At 44.2% G+C, this 15514-nt stretch overlaps 1 protein-coding gene across 7 annotated transcripts in view; it reads right to left on the bottom strand.

Moving 5' to 3' along the window:
- The window catches only part of FAM107B (family with sequence similarity 107 member B), a 255320-nt gene that overhangs the window by 61329 nt on the left and 178477 nt on the right, over positions 1-15514 (bottom strand). Inside the window, exon 2 of one of the 7 annotated variants that reach the window (XM_063610089.1) lies at positions 9812-9977. The exons of 4 other annotated variants lie outside the window; for them this stretch is intronic. In XM_063610089.1, coding sequence (XP_063466159.1) covers positions 9812-9860 — 49 coding nt within the window. In that variant the 5' untranslated portion in view covers positions 9861-9977. Of the gene's footprint in view, positions 1-9807; positions 9978-15395; positions 15448-15514 lie in introns of those variants that run through there. 2 more of the 7 variants (XM_063610090.1, XM_063610091.1) reach the window with 2 other exon arrangements.

Here is a 15514-nt window from a genome sequence, read left to right as displayed (position 1 = left end):
GGTGGCGGGTGCCTGTAGTCCCAGCTACTTGGGAGGCTGAGACAGGAGAATGGCGTGAACCCAGGAGGTGGAGCTTGCAGTGAGCCAAGATCATGCCACTGCACTCCAGCCTGGGCGACAGGGCGAGACTCCGTCCCAAAAAAAAAGAAAGAAAGTCAAGGCCGCCCTACAAAAGAAACAGCAAGTGTTATACACAAGGGCTAATATAATTTCCAGATCTCTGTATTAAGTGTGGTTTTGAGTTTCCTGGGGGCCAGGACCAAAAATAAAAAGGTACATACTATACATTCTTAGGAAAAAAAATAAGTATCCATCTTTCAGGGAAAAGAAAAAAATATCATGGCATGATTGTCTAAAAGAAGTTTTCCACATGGAATGTTACACAAGGAACAATGCACTACAGCATGGACAAAAGCCTTTATTCATTCATGCCAAATAAAAGCACACTGAACACATGGCTGTGATTTAAAAAAAAAAAAAAAAACTGTTAAAGGCCAAAGGCATAGGATTATGTCTACCCTTTAATTCACTGGTCTTTAAATGATTTTAATTCACTGAAAGAAAATGCTAGCAGGATCCTCACACTTGGCCTCCCAGGATCCTAACTTCATACCAAGATGCAACGTAATGTATTCTGCAGAACGTTCTTCCGAGAGATCACTTCCTTCTGTTGGCTTACTGAGAGCACACTGATTAAAACCTCCAGAACTCTTACTCTGTTGCTTTGGTAAGTTCAATAAGCAATCTCACCTGGCTGAATACACCTGAAGTTACAGCAAATCAGAGCAAGAACTAAAGCAAGTCTCTGCTGCTGGAAACAGCAAGTACAAAACCCAAAGTCTATGAAATGTAGGTTCCAGCGGCCGGGCCAGGGGAGGAGGAGGACAGGCAATTTGCAAATGAGCACGCACATATCTGCAATTGGTCTGGTGCAGTGCTCGGAAGAAAAATGTCAAGAGCTGAGTAAGAGAGCATCACGGGTCAGATGCCACATTTATAAAGGGTGGCCCAGAGGCCTCTGCAGCACATTTGGTGCAAGCTTTCCTGAGAGGGATCTGGAAAAACACAGAGGCCCTGGGCAAGCACGTGAGTCACTGCTCAGGGAAAACAGCAGAGGCCAATGTGGCTGCGGCAGGGTGCCAGGAGGGAAGCTGCTGGAACCCGGGTCAAGCTCAGCCTCAGATACATTCCACAACTCAAGAAGCAGTTGATTCAAGTCTCAGAGTTCCAGGCCACCAAATGCAGTGGAAAAATTAACTGGCCTGAAAGACGTTCGTTCAGAGCCATCCCTGCCACAGCCTCATCCAGCCATCAGGATGTTCCCAGCAGACATCTAATTCTGGCTGCCATCACCGGCAGGTGTCCACACCAGGAGCAGTTTTAAAATCAATGCCCAGCCAGGCACCATGGCTCACACTTGTACTCCCAACTCTTTGGGAGGTCAAGCCAGGATGACTGTTTGAGGTCAAGGGTTGGAGAACAGCCTGGGCACCATAGCAAGACCCCGTTTCTACAAAAACGTAGTAAAACTCAGGTGAGCATGGTGGTGCACACCCACGGTCCCAGCTACTCGGGAGGCTGGGGTGGGAGGATCACTTGAGTCCAGGAGTCTGGGGCTGCAGTGAGCTGTGGTCACATCACTGTACTCCAGCCTGGGCAACAGAGCAAGACCATGTCTCAAAAAAATAAAATAAATATGAATAAAATCAATGCCCATTTATCATAAGGAGACATGCTATACAGAATTTGGTATTGTTTAAAATTGTATAGGATGCTTGCCCAAGTTGACAGTTTCAACTTTGGCATATTGTTGACACATTCTTTGTGACTAAACACTCCCAGTTATGGCACATAAGAATAAAACCCTGTCTTCAACCATAGAGAATATCAGCAGCAGCCTGTTTGCCATGGGTTACCAAAGGGATCCAAGGTTGCTAAGATACTTCAATTTCAAATATCCTGCTTTCCTATCCCCATAAATACACACTTAGTTTTCAAACAATTCACTCTAATCCTGATTAGATAATGAACTGTGACCACACCTCTAGGAGATAATGGTCCTTCTAAAAACAATACCAGAGCATCGAAGTGTAAGTTATTGCAACCACATACCCACATATTTTTGTTTTTTCTTTTTTTTTTTTTTTTTTTTTGAGACGGAGTCTCACTCTGTTGCCCAGGCTGGAGTGCAGTGGCACAATCTCGGGTCACTACAACCTCCGCCTCCTGGGTTCAAGCAACTCTCCTGCCTCAGCCTCCCGAGTAGCTGGGACTAACAGGCGCCCGCCACCACACCCGGCTAATTTTTTGTATTTTTAGTAGAGACAGGGTTTCACCGTGTTAACCAGGATGGTCTTGATGTCATGACCTTGTGATCCGCCCCCCTCGGCCTCCCAAAGAGCTGGGATTACAGGCGTGAGCCATCACGCCCGGCCTACCCACATGTTTTAACGTTGTACTGAGTACTTATTCCATGGAGGCACACTACTCATACACCAACTTTATTATTGTGTAACTCTATGAAGGAGGCACTATTATTTTATTGATAAGAAAGACGAAACTCGCCGGGCATGGTGGCTTATGCCTATAATCCCAGCACTTTGGGAGGCCAAGGCAGGTGAACCACCTGAGGTCAGGAGTTTGAGATCAGCCTGGCCAACATGTTAAAACCCCATCTCTACTAAAAATATAAAAATTAGCTGGGCGTAGTGGCATGCGCCTATAATCCCAGCTACTTGGGAGGCTAAGGGAGGAGAATTGCTTGAACCCAGCGGGGTGGAGGCTGCAGTGAGAGGAGATCACGCCACTGCACTCCAGCCTGGGCGAAAGCGAGACTCTGTCTCAAAAAAAAAAAAAAAATAGAAAGTCAAAACTCAGGCAGGTGACTCCCTTGCCTAAGATCACAAAGCTGGTAAACGGCAGACCTCGAAGGTGGGCCCGGCAGTCTCATTCCAGAGCCTGACAAATCATATTATTACTATTTCTCCACCTAAAGAAACCAGAAGGAGAAAAATTCTTCATCTGGCAGAAGTTACCCAGGGAGAGAGAAGAGGACATATCCCTTCTGCTTGGCTAATAGGACAGCCTGTGTCTTATTTGAGAGTCAGGGCCCTGGCAGGGTAGAGTTGGAGATTAAGATACTGCAGGGAAAGTAGCTGCTGCTGCTCTTTAGTGACAGATGACATGAAGCGCAGGACCACAGCACAGACCACAGAACTCTGAAAACAGGACCCAAGCTCACCTTAGCGGGAAGTCACCACCCACTCACCTCCGCCCTTCTAGAGCTGAGTATTCTTTCACCTGTGGAAGTCACAAGCCTGTGACGTGGCTCTCCATTTTTAATTTTTTTAAAAAGGGGTCACGGAAGTTGTGGCCAGACACATCACCCCACCCCAGTCCTAAAGATAAGGTGGGTGGGAACAGAGGAAGAAGAAGAGGCTGGGCCTAACTAATCTGGGCACGTCCTTGCCAACATCTGCTGCCATGAAGGAGGGGGAAAAGTTGACAGTGGAAGGAAGCTACAGGGAAAAAGGAAAAGAAACCACCGCATAAGGCCACAAGTTCGTCCATTCACCAGAAGAATCTTCTATAGGCGAACACTGTTGGGCACTCTCCTAGACCAAAGCCCACCCCTCAGGATCCAGGGCCTGGGACAGAATACAAAGTACAAACGACACTCTCCCCAAAAGGGACTTGTGGTCACCATTGTTCATGGGAGGGTTTCATGGCAAGTCTTACGAAAGAGGGTTTTGAGTTCAGGAAGTGTGGGACTAAAATGACACCAACACAGAAATAAACGCTGCCTTTCAGCAGGAGTTCCTAGCTACTTCAGCAGATCCAGATGCTGAGACATACTGGGTCCGAAACAAAGACTGACAGAAGGACCAAGCAAGACAGGCCCTCCTGATGCCCAGCCCTGAGGCTGCCATCTAAATAAGCAGCAACACTCCGGGTCTGATCTGGGTAGCTCGTTGGTGTCTCAGCTGAGTAGCAGCAATGACTCATGAAGAAGCACTTAATCCCGATAGACCCTAAAGAGACACAAAGATGAGGACACCAGGGTCCCTGTCCTCAGAGCTTCCAACCAGATATGGAAAAACTCAGTGTCTAACCAAGTGACCAGGGGAAAACCCAAAGGTGGAAAAGGACTTCCCAGGTCCAGCTGCTGATGAGAATTATGCTTTCGCATCCCATGGCCCTCGGCACTCAGAGTCTTTCACTCCATTTCACCATAAACAAAAAAGTCTCAAAACATGACAACAGCCTGTAAGATGCTGTGATCCAAATAAAAGAGTTGGTGCAGAAATTCAAGGAAGTGCATCAACTCCTCCCAAAAGGGATGGAGAAACCATGCCAAAAGAAAACCAGGAACACACGTGCAGGGCTCTCCCTACAATTATAAACAGCTCCATGATACAGACCCTGTGAGGCAGGAGAATAGGGGCTGGAGGCAGGGAACCTAAGGCCGATTTACACTGACTTCCTAGAACTAAATCAAAAGGAAAACCCCAACTTTCCACACCTACGTAACAAAAGGACCCGAGGCCACTCCCCTTGCAACCCCCACCTTTTCTGCATGGCAGGTGAAAAACTGAAAGGACCTCTGCTTGGTCCCCTCTCCCAATCAATCAGGCTGGTCACAGGCCAAGTCTTCATTTGCATAGGAGTATAACTTTGTAACTTCACTTCAGCCTGTAATTGGTTGCTTCCCGCAACCAATCAGATGTTGGCATAGGGTGTAACTTTGTAACTTCGCTTCAGCCTCTGATTGGTCCCCTCCTGCTGATTCAAATAACCTATCAGACCGACAGTGAGCCATTAGTTCACTTACACAAGGTGTACACCAAGTAACCAAAGGGACACCTCCAGAGGGTATTTAAACCCCAGAAAATTCTGTAACTGGGCTCTTGAGCCCCTATGCCCAGCCTGCTCCCACCCTGTAGAGTGTACTTTTGTTTTCAATAAATCTCTGCTTTTGTTGCTTCATTCTATCCTTGCTTTGTCTGTGCGTTTTGTCCAATTCTTTGCTCAAAATGCCAAGAACCTGGACACCCTCCACTAGTAACACCTGGACCCCACCTCAGCCACCTCCATTCTGGCAAGCCCCATCTTCCCAGCAGTCAACTAAGAATCAGACTTTCCCAGCCCCTGTCAATCAGGCCGATGAGTAGAAGATCAAGCATCCTCTCCTTCCTCTCTTCCTCTTCCCTCTGTCACCAGTCCCTGCCACCAAGCCTTTAGGTGAAGCCACGTACCCTGGGGGGTGCCAGGAAAAGCAAATACAGTCTCTCGAGCACTCCAGCCAATTATAGAGGTGCAATTACAGATGCTGCGTGTGCGGCTGCCCTGAGGTTCAGAGAATTAGCTGATCAATGACAAAACAGACGGCCATCTAAAACACACACTGGGAGAAAAGAGCTCTGAAAAGTGTGGCGCAGAACGTTCTCTGGAATTCAAATAACAAGTACACGAAGAGAGGCAGCCAAGCTCCAGCCATGAGACAGGTAAACCATGGACTCACCACAGAACCTTGTGTTGGTCAAATCTTTGGTCAGGATCTTCACACATACACATAACAAATACTTCTCTGCAACCAAGTACTCATGAGTAGGGCGACCACATAAATTGTTGACCACAGCAGTCATCGCTGAGTGTGGAGGAAGCCTCTGTTACTAATTACACCTGGACCAGGCTCGTCCCAAACCAAACAGGAGATGCACTCTCCCTGCACACAAGGCACCCTCGGGGGTTCTCCTGCCACTGACTGCTGACCCTGGATCCCTCTTGCTTGGGCATGCAGGGGTGCCCCCAGCCAGCAATCAGCTCCTGCATAAACAGGAACCCAGCAAGCAACAAAATACCTGGGCAAGAGCACTGAGTCCGCATCACTGTCAACTCCTGGTTACTGGTGACCTCCTGACCCGAATTCCTCATGTGCTAGTTCAATTCCTGACCTATAGCCTCACTCTCACTTCTACAAGTCACATCCTCCTTATCCTCCTCTATCCCAGGCCACTGAAAACCCGCCTTCTCTTCAGAACACTTCTTTGCTTTTAAGAATCCTACCTGTAGCAAAGAACGTCTCTGTGGTAGATTTAAAAATAAAAGAAAAAAAAAATACGAGGTGAGAATCCTGCCTGCCCATAGACTTGAAGCCTCTGCTCACCTTGGCCACGGCTATGGACTGAATATTTTTTCCTCCTCCACCACAAATTCATATTATTTAAGCCCTAATCCCAGTGTGATGATATTTGGAAGTGGGGCTTTGGGGAAGTAATTAAGTCATAAAAGTGGAGTCCTCATGAATGGGATTAGTGCCCTTAGAAAAAGAGAAACCAGGCAGATGATCTCCCTCTCCACCATGTGGGGATACAGCAAAAAGGTGGCCTTCTGCAAAACAGGAAGGGAGCCCTCACCAGACACCAAATCTGCCAGCATCTTTGATCTTGGAGTTCCCAACCTCCACAACTGTGAGAAATAAATGCTGTGTAAGCCACCCCGTCTGTGGTATTTGTTACAGCAGCCCAAACAGATGAAAACAGCCATACCTTTGAGCCCAGGGTCGCTCCTCCACTCTCCAATTAGACCCCAGAGCTCCAGTTTGGACCCTCTACCCCCACCAGGTTCCTAACCTGTCTCTGTATTCTACCACTGCTTATCAAACTACGCTACATTTCAGGTGGAGAAGGCCCAAGAGGATGATATAGGTGAAACATTCACCCCAATCCTGGGACAAACTCTCTCTCACTGAGTCCTATGAGAAGTGAATAGTCTCGCTCATCAGGTGAGAGTGTAAACAATCACGTATGACATCACATCACAACACCAACTTGGGGGAGCAGACACTAACCTTTGTTCACACCTGTGTACAGGCACTGTGCCAGGTGCTTTTCCTGTCTGGTAATAGTCACACTGAAGAGATGAGAAAACTTGAACTCACCAAGATAAAAGCACTTACAACATGCCGCCTAGGTCTATCTAGCATAAAGTTCATTGTCCTTCTAATGTGCCAGTGTCAGAACCAATAAATGGTAACATACATCGGAAAAGAGCCTGAGGATAATGGCAGTGTAAGACACAATGCAGGTACTCATGTATTTATTCTCATGTAAATACTTATATTCTCATATATTTATTTAGAAAGAACTCCTATATTTATCCAATCACAGGAAGTTGCTTAGCCCTAGAAGTCAAAATGTGGACAACAGACACACTCGACAAAGATAGTTCTCATGCATTTAAATAAATGCCTAGGCTTATGTTCATGGTATGAACAACTATTTTTCATGTTTAATGTTTTTAAGACTTTCCATTAGTATGAATAAGAATTTGTCTTACACAAACATCCAAAAAAAGACAGTTTCTTTAGGATTACATATTTTAAACAGTATTTTCTTTTCTGCTATAAAATCGTCACCATAACCCTAGTAACTAGGAAGTTTTGTTTCCTGTCCTTGTTTTTATTCTTTTGTGGTGGCAAGTGCCAGCATGTGGGGTAGGTAGGGTGAGGCAAGGTGGGTGACAGTAAAGGACACTGTGCTCAATTCGAAGCTACGGGAGGAGAAAGCTCTAGTCCTAGATTTGCACCAAGGAGCTTTGAGCTCTGAGTAATTCAGCAACCCTAGGCGTCGTTTCATCTATAAAATCAGAGGGTTAGGTGTTCTCCACGGCCTGGTCCTGCATTCAGTCCTATGATAATTGCTGAAAACTCCAGCATGGGCCAATTACCAGTGTGACACACTTGAGAGAAATGGTGGGATGTATATTTAAAGAAGACAATCTAATGACTCACCCATGAGTAAAAGGTAATTTACCTCCATTTTAAAATCCATATTAATCGACGTGACATTAGTAGAGAGAGTGCCTAATGTCTGACAGTGATTCTGAAGAGGATATAAATAGGCGGTTTTTGAAATTAGTCAGCCATGTGCTATGGTCCCCCAAGAAGCACATGCAGGCAACATGCTCCAGGCTGTGCGTGCAAGCTGTTCTGTTTCCAGCACAAATGCAGAAAGGGGGAAAAAAGCAGTCCTGGTAGATTCAGGCATCACATATTTCAGCTGTAAGTATGAAACAGGAAGCTCACAAAGAATTGTAATTTAGAAGCATTTAAAACAAAACAAACAAACCTACTCCAGGCACAAATACCAGATAGCTGCAAAGCCAACTGTGGTATTTGATGACAACTTGTTTAAAGTCACCAGTGGGTCAGAGTACAAACCACGCCCACGTGAAAGTCTCCCTGGACACTACCAGGGTCTGCCCATTCTCCCCTCTCTGTGAGCCAGCTTCACACAGGTAAGTGGGTCCCATAAACCCCCGGAGGCACCCACATCCGGCTCTTTGTGGGCAGCGCAAATAGAGAAAAGGACAGTCGACCAACTGTCCTGAGAAACAAGAGGCTGACACTCAGAAAATCAACACGAAACACCCTCTCCCATGCCACAGGGTGACTTCTCACCTCCACTCCTCCCCACCCATCACCCCACACATGCTGTCTCCCAAAAACACATCTGATCTTGATGAAATCTCAGCTTCAGGGCTGCCCAGGGTGTTACTGAAGGGGAGTGAAAAGCAGGAAGAAGAGAGAGAATGAGGGCTCCAAACCCATCCCAAGTCGATTCCTCCATGATGTTCCTAAGAATTTAAAAAATAAGTGGTGAGGCTGGGCGCAGTGACTCACGCCTGTAATCTCAGCACTTTGGGAGGCCAAAGCAGGCAGATCATTTGAGGTCAGGAGTTCGAGACCAGCCTGGTCAACATGGTGAAACCCCGTCCTTACTAAAAATACAAAAATTAGAAGGGCGTGGTGGTGCATGCCTGTGGTCTCAGCTACTTGGGAGGCTGAGGCAGGAGAATCACTTGAGCCCAGGAGATTGCAGTGAGCCAAGATAACACCATTGCACTCCAGCCTAGGTGACACACCGAGACTGTCTCAAAAAAAAAAAAAAAAGGAAAAGAAAAGAAAAAAAAAGAATAAGTGGTGACTTTTTAAAAGAATGGTCAAAGGAATTATTTTTAAAGCTGTGGGTTGGCATAGGACATTTATCAAAAGAAAGAAACTATCAGTTCAAACTTACCTAGACATTTTTAAGAGTCCTGAACCTTCTATAATCTGAAAGCTTTTTCAAATACTAGTAAGCCAGGCACAATTACCAATTATTAAAATAACATTTATTATAGCTAGTGATTTCCACTGACCATATCTGCAATAATTAGAACTGGCAGGTTTTTAAAAATATAGATTTTAAGAGTATATGGAAAGTCCTTGAAAGGCAATGTTTATAGGCTGTTAGGAATAAGGCATTCCTTTAACACGAAATAATGAATTTTAAACAGTAATAATAATAAAAAGGAAGAAATGAATGAATGAACGAATGAATCAGAAGGCAGTACACCACAGGGTGAATAAGAGTACATTCTCGGGGGATGAGGGGCAAGGGGAGGGAAAGCATTAGGACAAATACCAAATGTATGCGGGGCTTAAAACCTAGATGACAGGTTGATGGGTGCGCCAAATCACCGTGGCACATTTATACCTATGTAACAATCCTGCATGTACTGCACATGTAGCCCATAACATAAAGTAAAATTTAAAAATTTTAAAAACTTAAAAAAAAGAGTGCATTCTTTGTAGTGAATATATCTCAGTCCTGGGTGATCTTGGGCAAGATATTCAATGTCTCTATGCCTCAACATCCTCCTCCGAAAATAAAACCAATTACAGTCCTAAATCACAGGGTTGGCGTGAGGATCCAAAAATGATGCATGTAAAAAGCATTTAACATGTTCAAAAGAAACACTTACGTACTAATGGTCCTTATTCCAGGATGAGTTTTGGTTCCAACTCTACAAATCATTAGCTGTGTGGTCTTGGGCAAGTGATTTAACACATCTAAGCATTGGTTTATTCATCAAAAATGAAGAATCTTGATTAGATGACCTCTTTATTTCTATGGCCTCTCCAAGCTCAAGACCTGACAACAGAAGCATCATTTATGGTTTCAAACTCTTTCAGGTTTCTAGTTTTCACATCTTTCTTTTAGGACTTACTGGTCACAGCCATGATTTATATGAAATCAACTGTTTGGTCAACAGCACAACTCCTCAGAATGAGACTGTGACTATGGGAATCCTAGAACCTACTTTCTAATGATCCTTTTAACAATCGAGTTTCGAACAACACATTGTGGGAAAGGACAGGCTTGCCCATGATAGTTAGAATCAACGTATTTCCATTGTGGTAGCCTTCAAGTAGGGAAGTTGTCCCAAAATCAAACTGCAGGTGTAGTATGTCACCATGCAGCCTGGTGCTGATGGAGCATATATAAATTAAATTCATTCGCTACGATCATGCTCCTTTCAAAGGAACTCTCAATTTCTTCCTAAGGGAACCAATGCAAGCATCTACCCTCTCCAAACACTCTTAATAATGAAGTTGACAGTTGCCATTAAGAGATCCATTTCTCAGCTGGGGGCAGTGGCTCATGCCTGTAATCCCAGCACTTTGGGAGGTGAGGTGGGCGGATCACCCAAGGTCAGAAATTCGAGACCAGCCTGACCAACATGGAGAAACCCTGTCTCTACTAAAAAAAAAAAAATACAAAATTCGCTGGGTGTGGTAGCACACGCCTGTAGTCCCAGCTACTTGAGAGGCTGAGGCAGGAGAATCACCTGAACCCAGGAGGCGGAGGTTGCAGTGAGCTGAGATCGTTCCACTGCACTCCAGCCTGGGCAACAAGAGCAAAACTCCATCTCAAAAAAAAAGAAAAAAAAAAAAAAGATCCATTTCTTCTGTATGTTTGCAGAAGAAAACACAAAACTATTTCAGATGTATCATTCTCCTCTAGTTATTTTAAACTCATCAATGACTGATCTTTTATAAGAAAAGACTGAGCATGAATGTCTCCCTACAAGTCAGAAAATTTAAAATAACAATTGAAAAAGATACTCTCTATCATGGTCTGAACCATCACGGGGAATTCTACCCCCTAAACCTAGGTCATTCTCTCCTAACTTAGGTGAACAGGCACCCAAGTTACGTAAAAAAGAGAGTTAGCACGTATGCACAGAATTTAACATTGCTGCCACTCAAGACTTAAATAACAAAATTAACCTGACATGGTAACATTCATAGAAGACCGTGCAAACAGTAATTAGCTTTAATAACAGGAGGCGCTCACAGTAACTGCAAGAGCCAAGCCAATCTTTGCTTTTTTCTGTTAATTCTTTAGATGCCCCTAAGCTGTATCAAGGTTGTCAGTTTTCCCTGACACCCTGGTCAATTTAAATCTCATCCCACGCTCACTGCCATCTCATTAAGAAAGAAGAATCAACAATCTCTAATGAAATAATTAATTCAAACAACAGTCATCGATGAATGCTAACGGCATTGGGAGAAAGATCGATGAGGAAATGAAAGGGTCAAGCTGCCACCACCACAGGACCCCAACGCTTAGTTTTAGAATCACTACACGTGAGACAGTCGGACCTTTTCCTAAGCTGATGCAACGTTAAGCCAGATGATGCCAACAAAGTAATCCTGCCAAAAACACTGCACATGAATCTGATCAAGCTTTCATGATAACTTCCGGTTTACAGAAATACAGGGACTAGCGGGATGAGTTTAAAAGAAAACCAGCACCCAAACCCAGAATGTGGAACATTCTACTGAACAAGTGACCTGATTCCTTCAACAAGTCAATAGCATGGGGGGAAGGGGTGGGGGCAGAAGAACTGTTCTACATGTATACAGCTATTAAAAGGCATAACCATCAAACGTATTGGAGACTTTGTTCAAATCCTGGTCCTTAAGAAAAGCCATTTTTAAGTGAATAAGGGATGAAATCAATGCTGGGGAGGTGGGAAGTTCAACAGATCCCTGGGCTTCCCGGATCCCTTGTCATCTGATTTCCCAAACTACATGCCCAGCCATCCCCGAGTTGAAAGGTCAGGGCCCAGCACAGAAACTAGGCTATGAATGGCTGGGCCACACCCAGCTCAGGACCAAGAAACCCTCAGGTAAGATGATTCAGGTTTGGCAAAGGAAGAGGCAGTTCCTGGGGCTATTAGTGAGGAAATGTACAGGTTCCTTTGCTGGAAATTTTTGCCAGCAGGTTCGTAGCAACCCTGAGGCTTCATGTGAAAGCCATTCACATAAAAAAGCATAAAATCAAGGACTGCCCAGAGTCATTTTATCACGTGAATCAAAACAAGGCACCTCTGAAGTGAAAGGGGAGAAAAAGAGACAACACATAGGGGGTGGCTTAGATTTTGCATCCTTAACAGTGTCTACTCCTGCATTTCTACCCAGGGGTTTTGTGGTTTGGCTTTCTTTTTTGTATATCTTTTTAAAAATATATAATTGAGGCGTAACTTGCATAAAGTGCATGCGTTACATGTACAGCCCAATTTTTACTCTCTGCAATTTCAGTTTTACTTGGATCAGTTTTGCAAGATAATATCTCCTCTCCTCAAGGCATGTGCCAGTCAGAAGCGATTCTGGAATGGAAAAAGAAACAGGTTGGGGCCTGCTTCTAACTGCTGCGCCCTGCACACTGGTAGCCTGGGCAGCTGACATGCAGCGTCCAGCCAGGGCACAGATTAAAGCTGAACAGAGTCCCTTGGCGATGGAAGATAACAGCTTCTTCACTGCACCATTCCAGTACCTACCTCTGCCCCCAAATCCTACTTTCCCCCAGGCTTCTAGCTCAAGTTGCGAGGATTTCTAACTGGCCACTGCACTGCCTGGAACTACCCAACAAATATGGAACAATGCTTGACCTCTTTCACTCATTTCAAAGGCCTACCATTCTGCGGGTTAATCTTCTTTTAAAAAATGGCAGACTTCCCTGGGGTCCTAACCATATAAAGAGATTAACAAAGATGGGAACAAAGTCTTTTTAAATTAAAATTTCATATTATTAATTCTTAATTTTTATTCTTAAAGCTAGGTATTCTAACATAAAAAGCTTTTTTGCTTGCTACTTTGAACTAGTAAACTAAAATTATAATTAAAAATCCTTAAAAGTGAAAAACATACTAAACGTGAAAAATAAGTTAAACGACACCATAATTCCATTTGAGAAAGTTTAGGAAGATGTGACACCAGTAAAAACTGTTCTACCAGAAACCAGGGGTAGAACCCAGTGTAACATTAATTCTTATTCCAAAAAGTTTACTGCTGGCCGGGCGCAGTGGCACTTTGGGAGGCCAAAGTGGGTGGATCACTTGAGGCCAGGAATTCGAGACCAGCCTGGCCAATATGGTGAAACCCCATGTCTACTAAAAATAAAAATTAACAAACAAAAAACATTAGCCAGGCATGGTGGCGGGCACCTGTAATCCCAGCTACTCAGGAGGCTGAGACAGAAGAATCGCTTGAACCTGGGAAGTGGGGGTTGCAGTGAGCTGAGATCACACCACTGCACTCTAGCCGGGCGACAAGAGTGTCTCAAAAAAAAAAAAAAATTTATTGCTTATCATGGCTAAAATTATGTAACCAGCTCTTACCAAGCTACTTGTGTGTGTAAGGTTTAAAAATCTTTTCCAAAATTTCAGAATTCTTGTGATACACAAAGAACTCCTCTGCAATAAAAAAACTATGAAATCTTCCAATATAGACTATATGTGGCAGGAAAAAATACCATTTAGATATAGAATTGCTTGAGAGTAAAATGTATTAATATATAATACAATTAGATAAACATCTTGAAAAATGCATGATGCCTAATTAAATTCCATTCATTAATAGGGTAACAGCCTTGGGGCACTCTGTACAAAAATGGCATTTCTGGTAAACACAACATTTAAAACAACTCAAACACACAGGCTCTGCCTGATGACATAATTATGTGTTTTTAATTTGGTGCCATTCTGACACTATGCCTAAGAAAACTACTTCACAAATGGATCACTTTAAGACACTATCATCTCCATATGGTAACGCCAAAATGAAAATTCAGTACAAATATTCCCCTTAAAACTACAATTTTCAGCCAGACACGGTGGCTCACACCCGTACTTTGGGAGGCCAACGCAAGAGGATTGCTTGAGGCCAGGAGTTCAAGACCAACCGGGCAACAGAGCAAGACTTCAACTCTAAAAAAAATAAAATTTAAAAATTAGAGTGGTGAAGCGCTCTGCAGTCCTAGCTACTCAGGAGGCTGAGGTGGGAAGATCCCTTTAGCCCAGGAGTTCAAGGCTGCAGTGAGCTATGGTGGCGCCACCACACTCCAGCCTGCATGACGGAGCAAGACCATGCCAAAAAAAAGAAAAAAAAAAACTGGCAAATACATTCTCCAACTGGAATCCCAGTCTCTTTGTGAGGCTACGAAGACACTAGCCTGAAACACATGGTGAAGGGCGTGTGAAGGAGCAGTAAAGACACAGCTGCATGAGAAGAAGGCCCAAGTCTGATCCCAGCTCTTAAAACTCTGAGCAAGCTTTTAACCTCCCTATGCTTCGGCTTCCTCACTTGAAAAACACTGATCACGGCACCTCTCATGGAATTGCATTGGTTGGTGCCTCTAAAACTGATTTCCAGAAATCACAGAAAATAATGGCCATAACTGTGCCTGGCATATAACAAATGCTCAGGAAATGCTGGCCACCGTTATTTTTATTCTCATCTTAAGGCACATCTCAGTGGATGTTTTTCTCATCAGCACAGAGTATCTCTTATGATAGATGACAAATGCCAAGAAGCTTCCTTAAAAGTAGATGTCCTAGGCAACAACGGATGGACCTCAGAAACACTATGCTACATGAACAAAACCAGACACGAGAGAGAGGCCACACTGTGATTCTACCTGTACAAAGGCAAAATGCTAGAGACAGAGAAAAGATCACTGATTAACTAAGGCTGGGGGAGGGAGGGGGAACTGACTGCAAAGTCTAAAAACTGGACATTGTAAGGGTGGCAGGCTGCCCCCCCTTACAGAGTTACTAAAAATTACACAACTGTGCACGTATAATGAGTGAACTGTATGGAATATAAATTATACCGCAGTAAAGCTATACTAAAAACAAAACAGATGCATCTCCCAAACGTTTCTGCAGGTACTTTCATATCAATCTGGCAATGAGAGTAAATGCAGATATTTACAGAGTACAGCAAAAATGACTGAAAACGCAAGGCTTGGGCATAGATCAGACTTGGATCCTAATCCTGGCTCAGCTTCTTCCTAGGGCAAACTTTTTTTTTTTTTTTTTTTGAGAGGGAGTCTTGCTCTGTCACCCAGGCTGGAGTGCAGTGGTTCGAGCTCAGCTCACTGCAACCTCCGCCTCCTGAGTTCGAGCGATTCTCCTGCATCAGCCTCCCAAGTAGCTGGGACCACAGGTGTGCGCCACCACGCCCAGCTAATTTTTGTAATTTTAGTAGAGACAGGTTTCACCTTGTTGACCAGGTCCTAGGGCAAACGTTTTACTTCTCTCCCCCTTGGTTTCCACATCTGTAAAATGGGAATAAAACAACACTAAGTCCAGAGGCTGATGTGAACATCATAAAGCTCAT

The sequence above is a fragment of the Symphalangus syndactylus genome, chromosome 10 (genome assembly GCF_028878055.3).
Source record: "Symphalangus syndactylus isolate Jambi chromosome 10, NHGRI_mSymSyn1-v2.1_pri, whole genome shotgun sequence".
NCBI classification, from domain to species: domain Eukaryota; kingdom Metazoa; phylum Chordata; class Mammalia; order Primates; family Hylobatidae; genus Symphalangus; species Symphalangus syndactylus.
The sequence above is the reverse complement of the archived record's forward strand: the minus strand, read 5'-3'. Positions and strand labels throughout refer to the sequence as shown.